The sequence below is a fragment of the Meriones unguiculatus genome, chromosome 14 (genome assembly GCF_030254825.1).
Source record: "Meriones unguiculatus strain TT.TT164.6M chromosome 14, Bangor_MerUng_6.1, whole genome shotgun sequence".
Lineage (NCBI taxonomy): Eukaryota > Metazoa > Chordata > Mammalia > Rodentia > Muridae > Meriones > Meriones unguiculatus.
Window position 1 is genome coordinate 18,386,010 of NC_083361.1, and position 20,164 is coordinate 18,406,173.

Consider the following 20,164-nt stretch of genomic DNA (forward strand, 5'->3'; position numbering starts at 1 on the left):
TGCTGAGCCATTTCACTGGCCCTGTTTGTCTAAGAGAAGCTGACGGCATAACCTAGGCTGCCATCAGGGTAAGATCCCCTTGCATCAGGTTCTCCCGAGTGCTGGGATTATAGGTGTGCACCACCAGGCCCTCAGTATACCTTTTCTTCTTCCTCCTTCTCTTCTTCTTCTTCTTCTTTTTTTTTTTTTTTTTTTTTTTTTAAATAAGGACTTACTATGTACATTGTATAGCCCTGTCTGGACTGCATTTCACCCTGCAGATGAGGCAGGCCTCAAACTCACAGAGATCTGCCTGCATCTCCTACAGGATGAATTAAAGGTGTGCAGCAGCATGCCAAACCTCACAATGTACTTTCAGTGCTGCTTATACTGCTTGATTTTCATATATTTGTTAAAAATAATTCAAAACAGAGCAGGAACCTGGAGGCAGGAGCTGATGCAGAGGCCTCAGAGGGGTGCTGCTTACGGGCTTGCTCCCCATGATTTGCTCAACCTTCTTTCTTACAGAACCCAGGGTCCTCAGCTCAGGGTGGTAATCACCCACAATGAGCTGGGTACAATAACTACTTTTTCTCCATCAATAACTACTTTTAAAAAATGCCTTATGGCTGGATCTTATGAGGCATTTTCTCAGTTAAGGTTTGTTCCTTTTCACTACCTCTAGTTTGTGTGTCAAATTGACATAAGACCAGCCAGCACAACAGGTATTTACCAGCCTTGCCTATGCAGTGCCAGCGACTGAACCCAGGATGTTTTCATTCTAGGCACTCTACTAATTTAATCACAGCATCCTCTTAAATCTTAACACGAGTACTAAGGATATGGTCACAGTCTTCATATTGGACCTTTTAATTTACAGGTCATAACATTTTGTGTTTCCCATAGGGAAAAGGTCTCCAAGATTACACCATTTATATATGAGGAGGTTTATTATGTTTAACTGACAAGGTTGAGTATAAACAAATGTAGAAGGCAGAAAGGCCTTGAGTACACAGATAAGCACTGGAGAGGCCAGGAAAGTTAAACACAGAGCTTACCTATTCAATGGAATGAGGTGCATAGCTGCTCTTCCTGGAACACCAGGGAGGATGTAGTTTTACAACCTGGTGATCCTTTGCTGTCTAATGAGACAAACTCTGCCCAGATCTCCTAATCCATGCTTTTACTTATCCCAGACCCTTTTCCTCCTAAATCTTGAGCATTGCTTCTAGACCGTAAAACACATGAGCTTTACAAATACATAGAAGTACAGCCTAAATACCTCTATGTTGTCTTAGGGTCGGGCCAATACTGACTATAACAGGCCTCGGTCAAGCTCTCTATACCCTAAATCTTGGGCACTATCTCTGAGTCATCCATACCTATTCTTGCGAAAGAATCCAGCTGTACTTTGTGAAGAATCTCAATGTAAACATGTCTTAAATGGTGCACTTGAGCCAGGCATGGTGGCATACACCTTTAATCCCAGCACTTCGGACACAGAGGCAGTCAGATCGCTATGAGTTCGAGGCCAGCCTGGTCTACAAAGTGAGTCCAGGACAGCTAGGTCCACAGAGAGAAACCCTGTCTTAAAAAAAATTGTGTACACTTGGGACTGAGTTGTTATCTGAATACTTTTTCCTCAAATTGTGCTCTGCTTAAATATGGCTAAAGAAAAATTATCTGGGCCAGACTCTGGAAGTCTTGGTTTAGCATTGGTTAAAATAAAATTGGGCTGAGCGTTTCATTCCTGCCTCACCTTGATCAATTTTTCCCTGCCTGCTGTAAAGCCTGCAAGGGAATCCCCACCAAGAACGGGTTCTGTATTGTTACCATCAGGAGATGATCAGAATACAGTCTCACAAGTCTGACTGCTAAGCCTGCTGCTTCTCCAAGCTTTAACTTAAAACTCACAACTTTCCTTTTCTTTCTGTCTTTCTAAGTACTGGCCAAAAGCCTAAGCATGATTTCTTGACTCTCTGGGTTTTCTCACTATTTCTCTGAAGACCCATCCTCTCTTCTACAGTTGCCCGCTGACCTCCCTACCTAACACCTGCCTATCTCCCTCCTTCCAGCAGCCATCTATTTGCAACTCACCAGCTTTACTTTACTTTACTGTTTTACTTTCAAAACAGTAAAATAGTCCTTGGGCTTAAAAAACAAACAAAACCACAACAATTAAAAAAACTACATTTCTATCGCCATGCAAAGAGAAACTTTCAAGACAGGATTGGTATCTTTAAATATTCTTGCTTTATGGACCAGACTGGCCTCAAACTTGAGATCCTCTTGTTTCTGCTTCTTGAGTGCTGGGACTGAAGGTGTGCGCCACCACTGTCTGGCACAAAGAAAAATTTTAATTGAAGGTGATTATTTTATTGAAGGTGACTAAATAATTTTAACAAAAACTAGGAGTTGAGCAAGGGGTCGGAGGTAGAAGGAAAACAGAAGCAGCGCAGTGCTTTGGGCTTCACATGGCCCAGGTCCTCTCTTCCAGAGGCCATTCCCACTCATTACAGGAAAGGTCGGGATATTTGGTTGATGTCAGAGGGTGGCTGAAGTCTTCCCGGTACTCTGGCTGTCCCCATTGTTTCTTGTTGATTACATAATTTTTCTTAAGGCTTGTGATCTTTAAACAAGAAACTAATGAGAACATATCTCACAGATGCCCAGTAGTCAGACTATGTGCTAAGTGAATTCCAAAGTTATTACACTAGTTGCTACATCAGGGAAGAAGGCCTCTTTGGAAAGGAGTCTGAGATGGGTGTTTTCCCAGGTGATTGGTCCTCAGGGAACACTGCTCTAACCAACAGCACAAACTAATGAGGGTGCCTTGAACCCAGGAGCAGATATTGGCTTCAGGCTCCAAAGACTGTCACCACTTCAGCTTTCAAAGTGTCAAGATGAGTTCTTATCTCAAAAGCTAAATTAAGTACAGCTGAGACATGGCATAAAATAGGGGAGAAAAAATGTAGGGAGTGCCTGCAGGAGTCAGGAAAGCAAAGGAGTCATTTTGCAAGGAAGATACTCATTAAACAAAGATACTAGGGGATTTTATTCACTGAGTGCCTCTTTATAGATACTCACGTAATGGTTGGCTCATTCTTAACCATACTGTTACCCTAAGTACACTTCTGAGCATGCTTAGTTTAATTAGGAGAGTAGGTAGTTTTAGGTCATAGGGTGCGTGTTGATGAGATTGAGAGGGATGAACAGGAATGCTTCTAGGCATGCTCCACATACACCAGAAACCTTAGGTGAAATAGAGGAAAGAACACTTGGAAAGTGTGTTAATATGGGAGCTCTGCCTAGTGGCTGTTATGGGTCTTCACCAGAGTTGCCACTTGCCCATTTTGTTCATTATGTTACTTACACATTGTCCAGTTTTAACTTTTTGCTGTACTGAAGATTGAACCCACAGCTTAGGGCATACAATTCCTTACAAACATACATTATCAAAATTTAAAGTATGTACATACTTCCACATTTATTAGTTTTCAGTTTATGCACAAAAGCACATGAGCTTTCAGGTATTGTGGGATTGGGTTTATTATTTATCTATTTTGAGACAGGAGCTTGCTATGTATGTAGTCTAGGCTACCACCATTTCCTGACCCTGTTGCCTTTGCCTAGAGCTGGGAGCTGGGAATGTAGGCTTGGCAACCACACCTACCTGGCTACTATTCTTTTTTTTAATATAATATTTTATTAATTACAATTTATTCACTTTGTATCCCAGCTGTAGCCCCCTCCCTTCCTCATCTCCTCCCATGCCCATCCCCTAGTCCACTGATAGGGGAAGTCCTCTTCCCCCCCCCCCCCCTCCATCTGACCCTAGCCTATCAGGTGTCATCAGGACTGGCTCCATTGTCTTCCTCTGTGGCCTGGTAAGGCTGCTCCCCCATCCGTGGGAGGTGATCAAAGAGCCGGCCACTGAGTTCATGTCAGATACAGCCCCTGTTCCAATTACTAGGGAACCCACTCAAATGCTGAGCTGCCATGAGCTACATCTGAGCAGGGGTTCTAGGTTACCTCCATGCATGGTCCTTGGTTGGAGTATCAGTCTTTGCAAAGACCCCTGTGCCCAGATGTTTGGTTCTGTTGCTCTCCTTGGGAGGTCCTGTCCCCTCCAGGTCTATCTCCCCCTCCTTTCGTAAGATTCCCTGCACTCTGCCCAAAGTTTTTCTAGGAGTCAACACTCTTAAAACAATATAGCTGAGGACTTTCAGAGAAGAAAGAAGTCAGCTCCTTTTTGAATCTGATAGTGTTTAGGGATAGATGGCATTACTGCAGTTGCACCACAGTCGCCCTTGTCCTCCAAGTGGATGCAGTTCCTCCGGGGGCCGCCAGGGACCGCCAGCGCCCGCGGAGCCCTCAAGCGCCGCTCTGTACGTGGCCGGCGTACAGCGTTAGCCCCAGCTTTGGCGGGAGGTCACGGCGCGGTGCATTCTGGGTTGGCGTAGCCATGGCGGCCCGTGTCCTTTCCGCCTGTGTCCGCCGCCTGCCCGCGGTCTACGCACCGCTGTCCCAGCTTCCCACACTGGCCTTGTCTCGGCCGCTCAGCACCACTCTCCGCACTGAGGGAACCTGGAGGAGACCCGGGACTCTGCAGCCCGCCTTGGCCCTCGCGCAGGTGACTGGCGGTGACTTTGCCGGGGCTGGTCAGGGTCAGGGCCCTGGGCTGCTCGGGCTTGGAGGAGGGGCCCCAGCCGGCTGCACAGCCGCTGCACTGGTGATCCGACCCACACGGCTTCTGCCTAACGGGTTTTGGTTGGCTTTTGTTGCGAGGCCGAGTATTTGATTGTAGAACTTTGACCGAGTCTCTGAACAACAAAATTGGGCACCAGCTCTCATTCTGGCGTAGTGGCAGTGAAGTTTAGTTGAGAGAGATCGCGTAGAGCACCTACTGCCGTCGGACAGTTATGATGAAGGCAATTACTGTAGTCACTTCCTAGGAAAGGCTAAAGACAGTACACAAGGAGAAAGCCACTTGCCTACAGTCGCCCTCTCCAGAGTATTCTCTTCCTAGAGTTCTGTCGTGATTTTTCCCTTGTGGCACCTTTTGTCTGTGAGCCTTCTGGATGTAAGGATAAGAAACAAGTGAGTAACTTGCATATTTGATGAAACCAGTGTGAGGTTGAAACTGCAGAGGTCACTTTCAACCCCACATGCCCAAGAGAAGACCAGCCAGCTCTCTTCCTGCTCCCCTTCTGACTTCTTTCTCTGGATTCAGGCCCTGGCATGGCATTTTACATTCCCCATGTGTATCCAAGATTAGGAACTACTACTGTAGGTTAGAAAGACTCTGGGCCAAGTTGAAGAACCCTTTTTCATACTCATGAGTTTCCTCTGGTAGTGGTTTCAGTCACACCTGCCTGCTCTAAGAAATAAAGATCTACATCCGTTGTTGAGATTCGCTGACAGTGGAATGGATAGATAGGACATTGTCCCATTGGCTATATCAAAAGGTTGGCATTATAAAGGTGTTAAAAGTTGCTCGGTGTTTGGGTCTAGAGACTAATTTCAGATTAGGCTAAAATGCGAACTTAGTTGTGCATACAGATCATCATACAAGATTCTGATCCAGTAGGTCTGGAAAGTATTTGTTTTCATGGGCTTTCCAGGTGGGGTCCTGGGTTGGGACCATGCTTTGAACAACTGGTGCTATCTCTGCCTCGTACAGAGAGCAGAGGAACCACTTCATGCTTACAGAATGTTTTGAGTTTAAGTTCCTTCACAGGTGCAGAGACAGTGTTTACAAGGTATTTTAGGCTTGTTATTGGAATATGGATGTTCTCTGCACATAGAAAGCAAACAGTAAGCAAGGTTTGATGAAGGAATAAGAAAACTTTTCTCCCAATCACACAGCTTAGACAATTGAAATTAAGTTGTCTTGGAAGTTTCTGGCTAGAGCCCAGAAAATGAAGAAGTTGAGTAAGGAAGAGTTTTGAAGAGGCGTGGGTTTGTTTCAAACAACTGCATTTGAGGCGTCTTCAGTTCCTGAGGTTTGCAGTGGACAAGTGACAGAGATGGCCTTTAAAGCTGTTTCCGTAAATAATGAAGGGGAGCAAGATGGATTGAGAACTCATCAGTATCAGGCCAGCTCAGAGTCACTGCAGATAGTGCCACCTTTGACGATTAGAGATGATTTATGTCACATGTGTGAGTCTGGGGAGGAACATGACAGAAACAACCCATGTTGACTACAGGGAGGGTGCTTTTCTAACTGAGATCTGGTAGGAGGAAGCAGTTTAGACCCTCCATGAGATAATGCAAGGGGTCCTGGTGCAGGATATCTAACCATCCTATGTCAGTTTCTTTGAAAAAAAAGAAAGAAAGAAAGAGAGAGAGAGAGAGAGAGAGAGAGAGACAGAGAGAAAGAAAGAAAGACAGAAAGAAAGAAAGAAAGAAAGAAAGAAAGAAAGAAAGAAAGAAAGAAAGAAAGAAAGAAAGAAAGAAATGGGTAAAGTGCTTATGGTGCCGTAGTCAATCTTGGGGCACTTCTGGCCCTGTAGGGACTTGCCAGGGGCGCCTGTTGAACTACTGACACCTAGTGGACCACATAAGTAACAAAGCGGTCACTCCCGGCCACTTCTTTTCCTGAGCCTGGTATGTGTGCTTAGCACTACTGCTCTCCATCTCTTCCACGTTGATTCCACTTCACACCAGCCCTCGATGCTTTTTGTTTCTTGCCTTTGAGACAGGGTCTCACTTTATCTCAGGCTGGCCTTGGAACTCAGATTGGTTAAGAGTAAGTTACTCTGCCTCAGCCTCCCAAATACTAGGATTACAGTCCTGAACTACCATGTCTTTCTAAAATCTTCTTGGATCTTCTTTCCCTTCCAGTTTGGAAACTGAACCTGGGGACTCACTCATGCTAGGCAAGCCCTCAACCACTGAACTACAACCTCAGTCCCTTAACAGTTTCTGGTATCCTTCATACTTTCTTGATATGCACACAGGGCCTCTATTAGATCCTCCTACCTCAGACTTTTCCATCATTCTCACTATTCACATATTTCTTCTTCCTTGTTCTTACTCCTTTCTGCTTCATTTCATTTGTGACCTCATTAAGTCATTGTGATTAGTAGGGTCTGGTGGTATGTCTTTCAGAGGCCTCTAATACAAAGTTTAAAGGGAAACAATGGTTTTAGACACCCAAAAAGTGCCCTGCCATTCTAGACTCAGAAATCCTCTAGAAAAATATCTTCAGCTAATCTCTGTAGTTTGATGATTAAAGAAGTTTGCTGCAAAGTAAGTATATATTAATGAAGAGGTGTACATTGGTCCAATTTTGCTTTGAAGTAGGTTCTTGCTATATAGTCAGGCTTGCCTGGACTCTGGATGTTCCTGCCTCAACCTCTCACATCACAACATCTGACATCATGGCAGCTTAGGTCATTTTTCATAGACACATTCAGGGACCTGAGTGTCAACAAGCTACCCAGTGCTTTAGCTCACATACAGACATACATTCATTTATTTAGTGTGTGAACATGCATGTGAAGGTCAGAGGATAACTTGAGGGAGCCTGTTTTCTCTCTCCACCATTTGGGTTCTGGGAATTGAACTTCTGTTATCAGGCTTGGTGGCAAGCACTTTAACTCTCTGATCCATATTGCTTCCTCCCTTCCCTCCCCTCCTTCCCTCCCTCCCGAGTTAAATATTGAACCCAGGGTTTCAAACATGCTAAGTAAATTGCTCTACCATGAGCTGAAGAGATGGCTCAACAGTTAGGAGCAATGGCTCTTCTTCCAGAGATCCTGAGTTCAATTCCTAGAACCCACCTGGCAGCTCACTACTGTTTATAGCTGTACTCCCATAGCATCCCATACCTTCTTCTGGTGTGCAACTGGCAAGTGTACATGCAGACGAAACACCTATATACATAAATAAATAAATCTTTTAAAAAAAAAAACTGCTCTACCATTCTGTCCCTGCCCTTCCTTATTTTGAGACAGGTTCTCACTAAATTGCCCTACTTGGCCTTGAATTTGTCCCCTCCTACCTCCCCTCCCAAGTACCTGGGATTAAAAGCTCAACAGCAGACTCATTTTTTGCAGAAAAGCATTAGGTGGGTCAGTGCTCCTCCATACTTGGTAAATGAAATCTAGTTAAGGCTGCAGTACCCAACTGAGTATAAAACAGACTGACACAGAAATACCTGAGATATAATAACAACACTCAGATTCATATGTCTGGTGGTTACAAACCATGGCCACCTGGCAGGGAAACAGGGCTGTGAGCCTCAGTGATGGTGGCTGGTTTTGTTTGTTCTAGCCAGAGTCTACTACCAAAGCAAAATTAGACCCTTCTGAATACCATGGTAGCTGTTAGGGTGGCTTGTTTTGTCTCCTATCTGTGTGATGAGTGTGACAGTGCATTGAAGAGGCCATAGCAAGCTAAATTTGCCTAGAACACTTAAGCATTTTTGTGTTAGTGACAGTCTGAGCAAGATGATCTCCAAAGCCAGAGGTACCAGTCCTGATTTTGAGGATAAGTGACCGCCATTCTGATGCTCTTATGTAAAAATGTGGGGACTAAGTAACAGTCTCTCCTTCCTGCCTTTGTTCAGGTGCCTGGAAAGGTCACACACCTGTGCCGCCAGTACAGTGATGCACCCCCATTGACGTTAGAGGGAATCAAAGACCGAGTTCTGTATGTCTTGAAACTCTATGACAAAATTGACCCAGAAAAGGTAAGAGATTTAATTTTTTTTAATTTTTTCCTTTATTTCCTTTGTGTGTGTGTTTATGTGGGTGTGTGTATATGTACTTGTGCACGTATATGTATATCATGACCTCCATGAGGAAGTCACAGGACAATTTGCGGTAGTCAGTTTTCTCCTACGGTGTCTATCCCACGGACTGAACTCGGGGTCATTAGGATTGGTGGCAAGCACCTTTACCTGCTGTGCCATCTCACCAGCCCATTTTTTAACTTTAGCAAATTTAATCACATAGTATAAAGTTCAAAGGGTCCAAACAAATATTCAGTTAAAAGTCTGCCCAGCTTCTAGCCAACCAGTTCCTTCCCCTACTAGAAGATTGACATTGCCCTTGTATAGACACTAGCTTCTTGTGTTATCTTTCCAGAGAGACACAACAGATATGTCACACAGTACACATATATGTATAGCATATGTATTTGTCTCATTCACTTTTTTATTGGTGTGATTAAACACCATGACCGAGGCAACCTCCAGAAAGAAGAAAGAGTTAACTTAGGGATTGTAGTTTCATCATGGCAAGAAGAATGGCAGTAGGCAGGCAGACACGGCAGTGGAGACGTAGCGAGGAGCTTACATCTTGAACCACAAACAGGAAGCAAAAGCATGAGGCTTTTGATGCCTCAGAGCTTGCCCCGTGACACACCTCCTCCAAACAAGGTTACACCTCCTGACCCTGCCCAAATAGCCACTGACTGAGAACCAAATATTCAAATGCCCAAGATTCATGGGGCACTTCTCATTCAAACCACCACGGTATTTGTTCATCTCCCACTCTCTTCCAAAAAAGGATCTGGGAGTTTAGTTCAGGCAGAAGCACATACTTACCCAATAGCGGGACTGGTCACAATCCTCAGTACAAGAAAAGCCTGTTGAAAACCACAGGTGGTCCATGTAACAACTTCCTTCTGCTTCTTGCTTTTTGTCGAAAGGCAGGATCTCACTGTATAGCCCATGCTGGCCCAGAACTCACACGGTTAGCCTCATCTCCCTTAGTGCTAGGATTATAAAGATGCACCACCACATGAGGTTTGCTTCTGTCTTTTTTTTTTTTTTCAATGCAGTTTATCTGTCTGTCTTTTTTGTTTCATTGAGGCAGGGTTTTATGTGTGGCTTTGTCCCTCCTGGAACTCTGTAAATCAGGCTGGTCTTGAATTCAGAGCTCCACCTGCGTGCTCGGATTAAAGGCGTGCACCACTACTGCCTGGCTCTTTCTTTTTTAACTCTTGGAAGTTTTTCATAGTGGTTTGTAAACTTTTTTTTTCTTTAGTAACTGAATTTGTTGTGTGTGTAAGGTTGTTGTGTGTTTAAAATGAAGTGTTAAGGTTTATTATGAATACAGTATTCTGCCTGCATGTATGTCTGCATGTCAGAAGAGGGCACCAGGCCTCATTTTAGATGGTTGTGAGCCACTATGCAGTTGCTGAGAACTGAACTCGGGACCTCTGAAAGAGCAACCAGTATTCTTAACCTCTGAGCCATCTCTCCCTTAAATGTAGTTTTTAAAAAGATTTTTTGTGTGTGTGTGTGTCTGTGTGTGTGTGCATGTGTACCTGCCTATGTGTGTGCTGAGGACAGAAGAAGTCATCAGATGTCCTATCATTCTTCCGTCTATTTTAAAGCAAGTTAGCTCTGAACCTGGAGCTCCCACTTTCTCAGCTAGGCTGGAAGCCAGTAAATCCAGTGTTGTGTCCACTCTGGAGCTGACAGTGTATACCAAACACCCAGGTGTTATGAGGGAACTGGGATCAGAACTGTGGTCCTCAGATTGCATAGAGTGCTCATAACTGCTGGGCCATCTCTTTAGGACCGTAACATGTATTTTAAAGAATATTTCCTGGTGATCTTGGAGTCTACATTATGAGCAAATGAAATACTGTATTTTCTCATCTGAAGGTATGTGCAGTTTATGTTAAACACACCATGTATATAAAGCCCTGATGTTTCTTTAAAAAAAAAAATCTTCTGTGTATGATGAAGTAGCACTCTGTTGTACTGAGAGGCAAACACTTTCATGGGTTAAATTTTGTTTGGTATATCTTTCTTGCAGCTCTCAGTAAATTCTCATTTTATGAAGGACCTGGGCTTAGACAGTTTGGACCAAGTGGAGATTATTATGGCCATGGAAGATGAATTTGGTAAGATATATACCTTAGCTTTGGGTCTGCATGTTATGATTCTTTGTTTTTACGTTTTTAAGAAAAGATCTCTCTCTGTACCTCAGGCTACATAGCCCAGGGCAGGTGACTATTAAATTAAAGGAAATCCGGAGTCTAGATTGGAATTGGCTTTAGTAGAAACAATAGCAGTTGATACTTGCCAGTCTTTATACTATCATGTGATGTAAACATTAGGGCCAGGCAGAATGCACAGTACAAATAAAGGCCTGGGAGAGCATGGGACCAAGGGCAAAAGTCTTATTTGTACAAATGCTGATGACAGTTAAGGCCCTTCATGAGCTCTGATGACAGTAGTTAGACAGCAGTAGCAAGCTATACTGAAGACATAGCTGAAGTCTGAGTCTCCTGTGATGTTTGTCATGCCTCCTCCAAGATGTTTTTATTAAGGTCTGTTTGCTGTGAAAATGAGACTATAAAATGCCCAAAATACCTTTTTACCTAACTTTCAAGTAGGGCACAAGGGACTTGTGTGCAACCCAACAGAGCAGACCCTCAAAGATGATGCTAGCAAGAATGATGCTGTTGCTGCCTGAGGCTTACACGTACCAGAGCTGGACTGAGCTCAGACATGTGTGAGCCCGACAAGCAATGGCACTTCTCAAAGGTGTTTCCCTATACTGTAAAATGAGCTTTTCCTTACACTGTAAAATGAGTGTGTCAGTAGTAGGAGCCTCAAGATTGGTACTGCTGAGAGATCACATCGAAGGTGCTCACTAAAATGTTTTAGGCAAGTAAAACAAACAAAAAATACCAAAACCCAACTACATAACAAGGAACAAAGGGGTACAGACTACAGCATGGATGACCCATGAAGGTATAAGTCAAATACAAACACCTCATCACCTGCTGCACACATACTGCTGGCATGAAATAGCGAGGGGAAGACCTAAGACCACCAAGGATTGGGATGGTGAGGAGTGACCTAATGACACTTGGTTTCCTTTAGGGATGATGAAAATGTTCTAGGACAGTGGTTCTCAACCTTCCTGATGCTGTGACCTTTAAATACAGTTCCTCATGTTGTGGTGACCCCAAGCATAAAAATATATTGTTATATCATTAACTGTAATTTTGCTGTTATGAATCATAATGTTAATATCTGATATGCAACCCTCAAAGGGGTGGAGACCCAAAGATTGAGAACCATTGTTCTAGGGGAATTGGATTAATTTGTGGGGAATTAGATATAGCAATGTTTGTAAAACCTGTAAGTGTACTACACACTACTGAGTTGTGTGATTTTTTTTTTTTTTTTTTTTTGGCTAGGCAGGGTGGTGCACAGCTTTAATAATCCCAGGACTCAGGAGGCAGAGGCAGGCAGATCTCTGTGAGTTCAAGACCAGCCTGGTCTACAGGACAGCCAGGGTGATTACACATAGAAACCCTGGTTTAAAAAAAAAGAAACCCTGGTTTGGAGGGAAAGGAGAAGTTTTCTTTTATGTTAATCCTTTCTTTAAAAAAACAAAACAACAACAACAACAAAAAACTTATGACTAACACGATATACATATTTTCTAAAACCTTCCCAGTTCAAATTCAAAATGGGGATCAAAATGGGATTGCTGAAGATGTTTAACACAGTTGTGGGTATTATGGAAGGATCGAATGCAAGCCAAGCCTGGTGGCACAGACCTATAATCAGAGCTACCTGAAATTTCAAGGTTAGCCTGAGTAACTTAGTGAGGCTCTGACCTAAAATTAACAGGAACAGCGGAAGGAGTATCATCAGCCTGAGAGGGTTTGCTTTTTCCACGCTCATGTATTGTTACCTTTTTTTTTTTAGGGTTTGAAATCCCTGATATAGATGCAGAGAAGTTAATGTGTCCACAAGAAATTGTAGATTACATTGCAGATAAGAAGGATGTGTATGAATAAAGTATCAGGTAAATAATCTGACAAACCCATGTTCTCCCATAGGATCAATCTGTCTGTAGTTCTTCAATAAAGCAAGGCTCATAAAATGAAAGTTGCCATTCGGTGTAAAATACAGGCCATTTCTGGTTATCTGCCATCCACAGCCCTAACCTATGATGTGGTCTTTATCTTCAAGAGAGGCTTGAGATCGTCCTGGATAGGACTCAGCCATCTTCTTAAAAGCAGTCTTACACAAATACTGCATGTCATACCCCGGAGAGAAACCTCAGTCTCTCATGTGCCCACCAGCGCAAACGTCACCTGCTCATGTGGCCCAGGATTGCTCATAGCTAAAAGACAGAACCAGGTTGGCTGTAGTGTTGGCGGTACTGTGAGCCTGGTCATCCTAGACAAGCTGCTGAGCTCTGAATTTGAGCCCCTGTAAAGTGGGAGTGATGACTGACCCTATCAGGCCTTTAAAGGTCAAACTGGGTCACACATGGGCAGTGCTGCCTGTTGGTAGGAGGCCTTAGTTGGCTTAGCTCTACTCAATGCTTAGGATATTTATAGTTTCAGTGCACTGGGCACCTTAAAGATGGCACATAGAACCAATGACCACACACCAAAAAGAAACCCAACTTGTCTTGTCATTGCCAGAGCCTACTTCCTCACTGAGAGAACTCCGAGGACACATGATGGCATTGTGACTGACCAACAATGGTTCTGTTGGATTTGTATTTAAATTGTCTGAGTGTTTTGCCCTTTAAAAATAAATCTATTACAAAACTAAATTTTTCTCTATCTTCAGTTTTTCTTTCCTTTTTTGAGACAGTCTCATTCTGGCCTAAACTAATACAGGCTAACCTCAGTCACAGTGATCCTCCTGCTTAGCTTCCCAAGTGCTAAGATTATAGGGGTGAACCACCCTGGCTCTACCTAATTTTTAAATTTTATTGATGTTACTTAATACTTTTAAAGATATGTCATTGGTAATCATGTATATCAAAAATACAGCCTGGGGTACTATGATGGGCAGCTGGGGTGAATAATAATAATGATAAAAGGTAATACTCTATTTTGTATGAAAGTGTCACAATGAAACCCATTCTGTATGCTGACCAAAAAATAAAGATGAAAACTGTATGACCTACACAAAAGCAGTGTTTCCAGCAGTGTACCTGAAATAGGCTTCCCTCTCCCACCACCTCAGTACATGGTGGGAGAGGACATTCAGTGAAAGGACATCTGCTTTTCTGGCTAGTTCCCTAAAACCCTTTCCAAATTATGAGAATTGAAGTTAGAGGGAGAGCCAGCTCTCCTGGGGATCAGCGTGGCTTTAAACATTACTATTTCGTCACACATCCACTATAAGTTCTGCCCTCACCTCTTATTTGAGACGTGCTCTCTGTGTAGCCCAAGCTGGCCTCACACCCATAATCCTCCCTCAGTCTTCTGAGTATTGGGAGTAATGCCTCCACACCAGCTACCCTTTTGTTCTCATCCCTGTTTTGGTTCTTGGGGTTGATGTAGGTAACATGTTTGTAGACAGGAAGGGAAGCAAGAGCTTATGGAAGATGGTATCAATGTGAGGGACTGGGGTGAGTGATCCTCAGCAGAGGCTTCTGGTGGGATGAATGGTAAAAAGGCAGGAACCAACTCTACACTGGGCCTACCCTCAACAACCCTCTTCTTTCTGAAGTGTCCACTCTGTTTCCCTAAAGTTATTTTAGACAAGTTGACCACACTTGTTCCTTTTAGTAATAGAAACCATTTGTTGTTGGTGTTTCAGGGTTTTCCCCCTGGAGATGGAGATGGATTCCAGGGCATTGAACATGTTAAGAGAAGTGCTCTGCCACTGTTACACCTTCAGCTACCACCTCTCCTTTACAATAGAATTACAGCTTTTCTTCCTTTTTCCTCCCTTTAAACCTTCCCATATGCCCTTGCCTGCTCTCCTTAAAATTCATGGCCTCTTTGTAGGTATATACATATATACCTATTTATTCCTAAATAAAACCTGCTCAGTCCATATAATGTTATTTGAGTATATGCTTTTAGGGCTGACAATCTGGTACTGAAGCACCAATTCGAGTGCTCTTTTCTGGGGAAGACCATCCCTCCTGCTTCCAGGTTTCCTCAAGTGCCTATCGTTCTGCATGTAGGGTTAGGGCCTCATGGGTTTTTCTCCTTTTTGCTTTGGCCTGTCCATTGGTGTTATCTTTGTTCAGCTCACATTTGAGCTGTCATGTTGGTTACACTTTATGGGTATACAGTTAAGAAAATATGTCAAGCTGCCACCACTCAGAATTTAAGCAGCTTATTTTTTTACAGACACCTTTATTGCACAGAGAGCTTAGTATTTTGGCAACCAAGAGTGAACTACATAGGATGCATGTGACTGCTGACTGGAACTTACTCCAGGTTATTATGGTAATGTTCTCCTAAGTTGTTCTGGGTACTTTAAATCCCAAGATAGTTGAAGATTTGGCCAAAGAGCTGGGCTTGGTGGCACATACCTGTTAATCCCAGCATTAGGGGAGGCAGAGGCTGGTGGATCTCTGAATCAAGGCCAACCTGGTCTACAGAGAAAGTCCAGGACAGCAAGGCTACACAGAAACCCTGTGAGGGGAGGAAAAAAAATAAAGATTTGGCCAAAGAATGCATCTGGATTGTTTTTGCCAAAGACCACTATTCTAGCAACACTGATATTAGGGCAATTTGTCATTGACGACTCATCACATCTGGCTACATCGCTCTGGGTGTAGCTAAAGTTCACTAGCTCACACATTTAGGATCTTTTTGCTTAAACAGTAAGCACGTTTCTGCTCACCAGAATGTTTTTGGTGAGGATTCTCTGCTCCGATGAGTAGTCAGCAAACTGACCACATACAGCATTCCAAATTGTGTGCAAATCAGGGAACAGATTACATGCATTTGATGTGTAAGTTTTGTGTGCATCTTCATGAGTGTGTTGTGTCAGAGACCAACGTTGATGCAAGGTGTCTTCCTGCACTGTTCTCTACTTTAATATTGAGGCAAGGTCCCTTGCTTGCTGTTTCAGCTAATGTAGCTGGCAACTTGTTTGGGTAATTTCCTGTCTTGTGCCTTGGGTGACTCCTTGTGGCTGGGGCTGGAGCTCACTGGAAGAACACCTGCTCAGAATGCACAGGGCCCCAGGTTCTACACCCAACACTGGAAAAAATAGGACCTGGAACCAGCCATTTCCAGGCATTGTCTCCCAATACCTCTAGTTCAGCCACTTCAGTCTCCTCACTGTATCCACCAGACAGTCCCAACAATGAGCCACCAGGTCTCTGGAGACCTTTAAAGTTTACATGACAGTATGTACAATAATATAAGCTAACCTGTGCTGATGTACTAACGACACGTCACCCACCAGTGTTCTTGCTAAAATCTAGTATGTAGACTGATGGTAAAGGAGTGAGTCCAGAAGGCTGCGTACTCTAGTCTGAGCTTCTAACTCACAGGAAAAGGCAGTATGACTGTTCTAAGAAAGATGGTAACTTTGAGAAACGTGGAGCTGGAAAGCACTAGGAAGAAAACATCTGGGGTAACTGGACTGTATGTATGTGATAAGACAACGTGAAATTTTCAGGTACAGCGGTCAGAATAACTGTACTGCCTGGAAATACAAAATATTTAGGAGTAAAGCATGTCAGCAGCTGGCTTTGAAGTGATTCAGAAAAAAAAAGCTAACTGGTGACTAGCTAGGGTAAGCCTTTGAGTTCACAGTACTTTGTTTATTTATTATTTTTTGTGAGACAGGATTTCTTTGTGTGCCCTTGGATGCCTTGGATCCTACTCTGCAGACCAGGCTGGCCTCGAACTCACAAAGATCTGCCTGCCTCTGCCTCTGCCTCTGCTTCCAGAATGCTGGGATTAAAGACATGCACCTCCACTACCCAGCCACAGTACCATTCTTTCAACTGTCAAATTTGTCAAAAGATGGGAAGAAGCTTCAATATACATTTGAAAAGGAATACACTGAGGACTTGGACTTGTAACTGGATGTCGCCAAGGTGTGCGTCACCTCTGTAATCTTAACGATGAGTCCCAGGCTAGCCTAAGACAGAAACTGTCTCAAAAGGTAACAACAAACACTGGGTGGGGTTGGTTGAACAGAAACAAATCTGTAGAATATGGAAATGTTGCTGTTTTAAATAAATATAAGCACGCATGCCTGTATGGAGGTGAGAGAATTGGAAGTTCAAGATTACCCATGGCTATACACTGAGTTCAAGGCCAGCCTGGGCAACAGAGTAACTTGTCTCAAAATACTGAAGTGAAGAAAAGCAGTATGATCCTCTTTGTATAAAACATACCAATGTGAAAAAACAAAAGATACCAAAGTATGAATAAGTAATGGTCAAGACACATCAGAAGAATATATAGTTAACAGGTAAATTTCTAAATGTGCTGTTAATAAATGAGGAATGAAATCAATATTGTAAAGGGTAAGAAAACTGATGTGGTCCAGCCAAGAACTGAAGATCTGCCTGGAAAGGCTCTTGGAGGCAGTAACAGCACATAGGAAGGGCAGCACACAGACCGTAGCAGGAGCAGTAGTGAGTACAAATCCACGTGGTTGCCCCATGTGGCACAGAACTCAGCTACCTAAGAAGTTCAAAGCCAACTAGGGCCACAAGACCCTGTCTCAAAAAAAAAAAAAAAGAGCAGTAATAATAGGTGGGAAATCAGCCTCTGGCTCAGGAAACCTATAGGGCATAGCCTAGATGGTCACCTGCAGTTAAAGAGGTGGCCGCTGGTAGTCCACCAAAGGACCTTACAGTCTGATTAAGGAACTTGTTGGTCACTGGGATTTTCTGCAGTGCAAAGAGCAAAGACTGTAGACACATAGGGCGTGGTGAAGAGGAAGAACTTGATGGCTACTTCAAGAGCTCCGAAAGAAAAAGAGATTTGGAGACTGGGATAAAGTAATGGATGGAGAAATTCTCTGAGTAATTGCTGCGAGAACTGTTTCAGCTGTTCACACAGGTAAGCTGCTACTAAAACCAGGGATAATAAATGAGGGTCAGATTCTAAGGAGTGTCATCATTTCCTTTTGGGACACAGTGAATTTGTGGGATACCCAAGCAGGTAACAGATAAAATGAGCAAAAGCATAAGCAAAATTCCATGCTGGAATGGCGCCAGGGCTCACAATCAGGGTCTGTGCAGTTCCTCCTCACTTTAACCAAGTGAATTAAGGCTGACCCTTTGTTCCTGGAATGGGTCCTCATGTGCTAAAGCCTAACACGACTTCTGTTCCTTCAGCAATAGGTCAGCTAGGGTTGAGTAGATGGGGAAACAGACACACACCTATCACTTGAGATTTCCTTATCAAGTGCAGTGTATATGATTTTAAGTTTTTAAAAAGGTAATAAAGCCAAATAAGCAAATTTCAGACTTTTATTAACAATAAATCCAAAGAATAAATGTCAAGGTCAAAGTTTAAGCAAGCAATCCCAACATGTATCAGTGAAATCAGGGAGGCAACAATCAAGCAAAATAGGCAAGAACCACTTTTATCCTCAACAGTCAAGTGAATGGGTGCAGATATCAGCATCAGGCAAATCTGGTTTCTGAGTCAGCTGGTTAGACAGGCATGTGACTGTTCTCTGGGCTGAAATGAGGGTACTAGAAGGGATGTGGCAGATCAAATGAGAGTGCTGACATGACGGAACTTGAAATGCGGTGTTTAGAGTAAATCTTACAGAGAGCCGCCAGAGTCCTCTCTGGCCTCCATTCTTCTCTTGAAGGCTGGAACCCTAGAAAAGGTGTATCCAAGCGGCATTTATCCATCACTTAACCAGAGGTCGAAACCCTGTGAGATGACCGGTCAAAGTGCTGTGACTGCTGAACAGCCAGAGGTCTACAACGAATGAGTGACACTTATTCACAGTGACAGTGTCTGTCTGAGGGTAACCAACACAAAACACCCTCCTGTGGGGTTGCCAGAAGACAGGTTCCCACAACCACAAAGAACACAGCAGAACTAGGCAGTACATGGTCAGTCGCCTCACAACCTGAGTGGGCTATCTGCATTGTGGTGGGTCTGACACTATGGGTTTCTGTTTTTAGTCAAAGAGCCCAAGTCCTTTGCCTAACTCATGTGAACGGAGTTTGTCATCAAGAACTACAACAGAGCTGGGCACGGTGGTGCACATCTGTAATCTCAGTACTCAGGGAGACAGAGGCAGGCAGATCTCTGTAAGTTCGAGGACAGCCTGGTCTACAAAGTGAGTCCAGGATAGCTAAGGTGACACAGAGAAACCCTGTCTTGAAAAACAAAACAAACAAACAAAAAGAACTACAACAGTCTCCAGTAATGGAGCATTGGAACCTATGTTTTAGACATGGGTACAACCATAGTGGTCACTTTCAAAAGTAGAACATGGCCCTAAGTGGGTAGGAGGGAAGTCTCCTGTTAGGCCTGCCCAGGACCAAGCAGGACATAGTGACACACCTATAATCTTAGCAGTTGGGAGACAGAGGCAGAAGTAGAAGTAAGGGGCAAGGCTACCCTCAGCTTCAAACTGAGTTCAAGGCCAGCCTGATCCACAAAACAAGGCCAGTCAGAGCCCTATGAGTAAGAACTGTTTAAAAAAAAAAAAAAAATTGAACAGGAATATTAATAGGAGCGAGGCAGTGGTGGTGGCACACCTTTAATCCTAGTACTCGGGAGGTAGAGGCAGGTGGATCTGAGTTCGAGACCAGCGTGGTCTACAGAGTGAATTCCAGAACAGCCAAAATTATACACAGTGAAACCCTGTCTCAAAACAAAAAAAAAAAAAAAAGAATATTAACAGGAAAAAAATCTACAAATTAAGTATTACTGACACATTTTTATATGAGATAGCATTCATACACCCTTATTCTTAGGAGACGCTCATATAACCAGAGGCGAATGTCTCCATCTGCATGTCTGTCAAATAATTCATCAGCGTAATAAACTGGTCTGATTAAAGAGCATACGTGGAGCTGGCCGGTGGTGGCACACGTCTTTAATCCCAGGAGGCAGAGGCAGGTGGATCTCTGTGAGTTCCGGGCTAGCCTGGTCTTCAGATAGAGTTCCAGGACAGCCAGAACTATACAGAGAAACCCTGCCTCAAAAAACCAAACCAAAGAGCACATAAAGACAATACCATAACTTCTGGGTAACCAAGTGTGAGGCACGAGGATGCTAAAAGATCGTATAAGTTTGAAAACTTTCCAAACAGAACAGTGAGAGGCTGTAAGAGCTCAGCAGGTAAGGATCTTCCTACACACAGCTAGTGACCTCAGAATCCAGGTCAGTGTAGAAGAGAAAACCCAGTCCATAAACTTAGCCTCTGACCTCCACACAAGGCTGCCTTGCCAAATGAGACCATGTACACACAATACAAAAATAAAATGTTTCAAGG

The 20,164-nt window shown here is 43.5% G+C and overlaps 1 protein-coding gene across 2 annotated transcripts; it reads left to right on the forward strand.

Annotated features, from left to right (window-relative positions):
* Positions 1-4,407: 4,407 nt before the first annotated feature.
* Positions 4,408-14,775, forward strand: Ndufab1 (NADH:ubiquinone oxidoreductase subunit AB1). Of its 2 annotated transcripts, none has more exons than XM_060366904.1 (5): positions 4,408-4,612; positions 8,555-8,677; positions 10,758-10,845; positions 12,671-12,770; positions 14,531-14,775. In XM_060366904.1, the coding sequence occupies exons 1-4, from the start codon at positions 4,445-4,447 to the stop codon at positions 12,760-12,762; spliced, it is 471 nt and encodes a 156-aa protein (XP_060222887.1). In that variant the 5' UTR covers positions 4,408-4,444; the 3' UTR covers positions 12,763-12,770; positions 14,531-14,775. The 2 variants fall into 2 exon arrangements, with proteins under 2 accessions (XP_060222887.1, XP_021496308.1); XM_021640633.2 differs by lacking the exon at positions 14,531-14,775 and adding an exon at positions 13,399-13,532.
* Positions 14,776-20,164: the final 5,389 nt, after the last annotated feature.

Bases quoted from the DNA above. Each gene is read 5' to 3' on its own strand.
- Ndufab1 (XM_060366904.1), top strand. From the start codon at position 4,445: ATGGCGGCCCGTGTCCTTTCCGCCTGTGTCCGCCGCCTGCCCGCGGTC. The intron at 4,613-8,554 runs GTGACTGGCGGT...GCCTTTGTTCAG, and splicing joins CCGCCTTGGCCCTCGCGCAG to GTGCCTGGAAAGGTCACACA. The intron at 8,678-10,757 runs GTAAGAGATTTA...TCTTTCTTGCAG, and splicing joins ACAAAATTGACCCAGAAAAG to CTCTCAGTAAATTCTCATTT.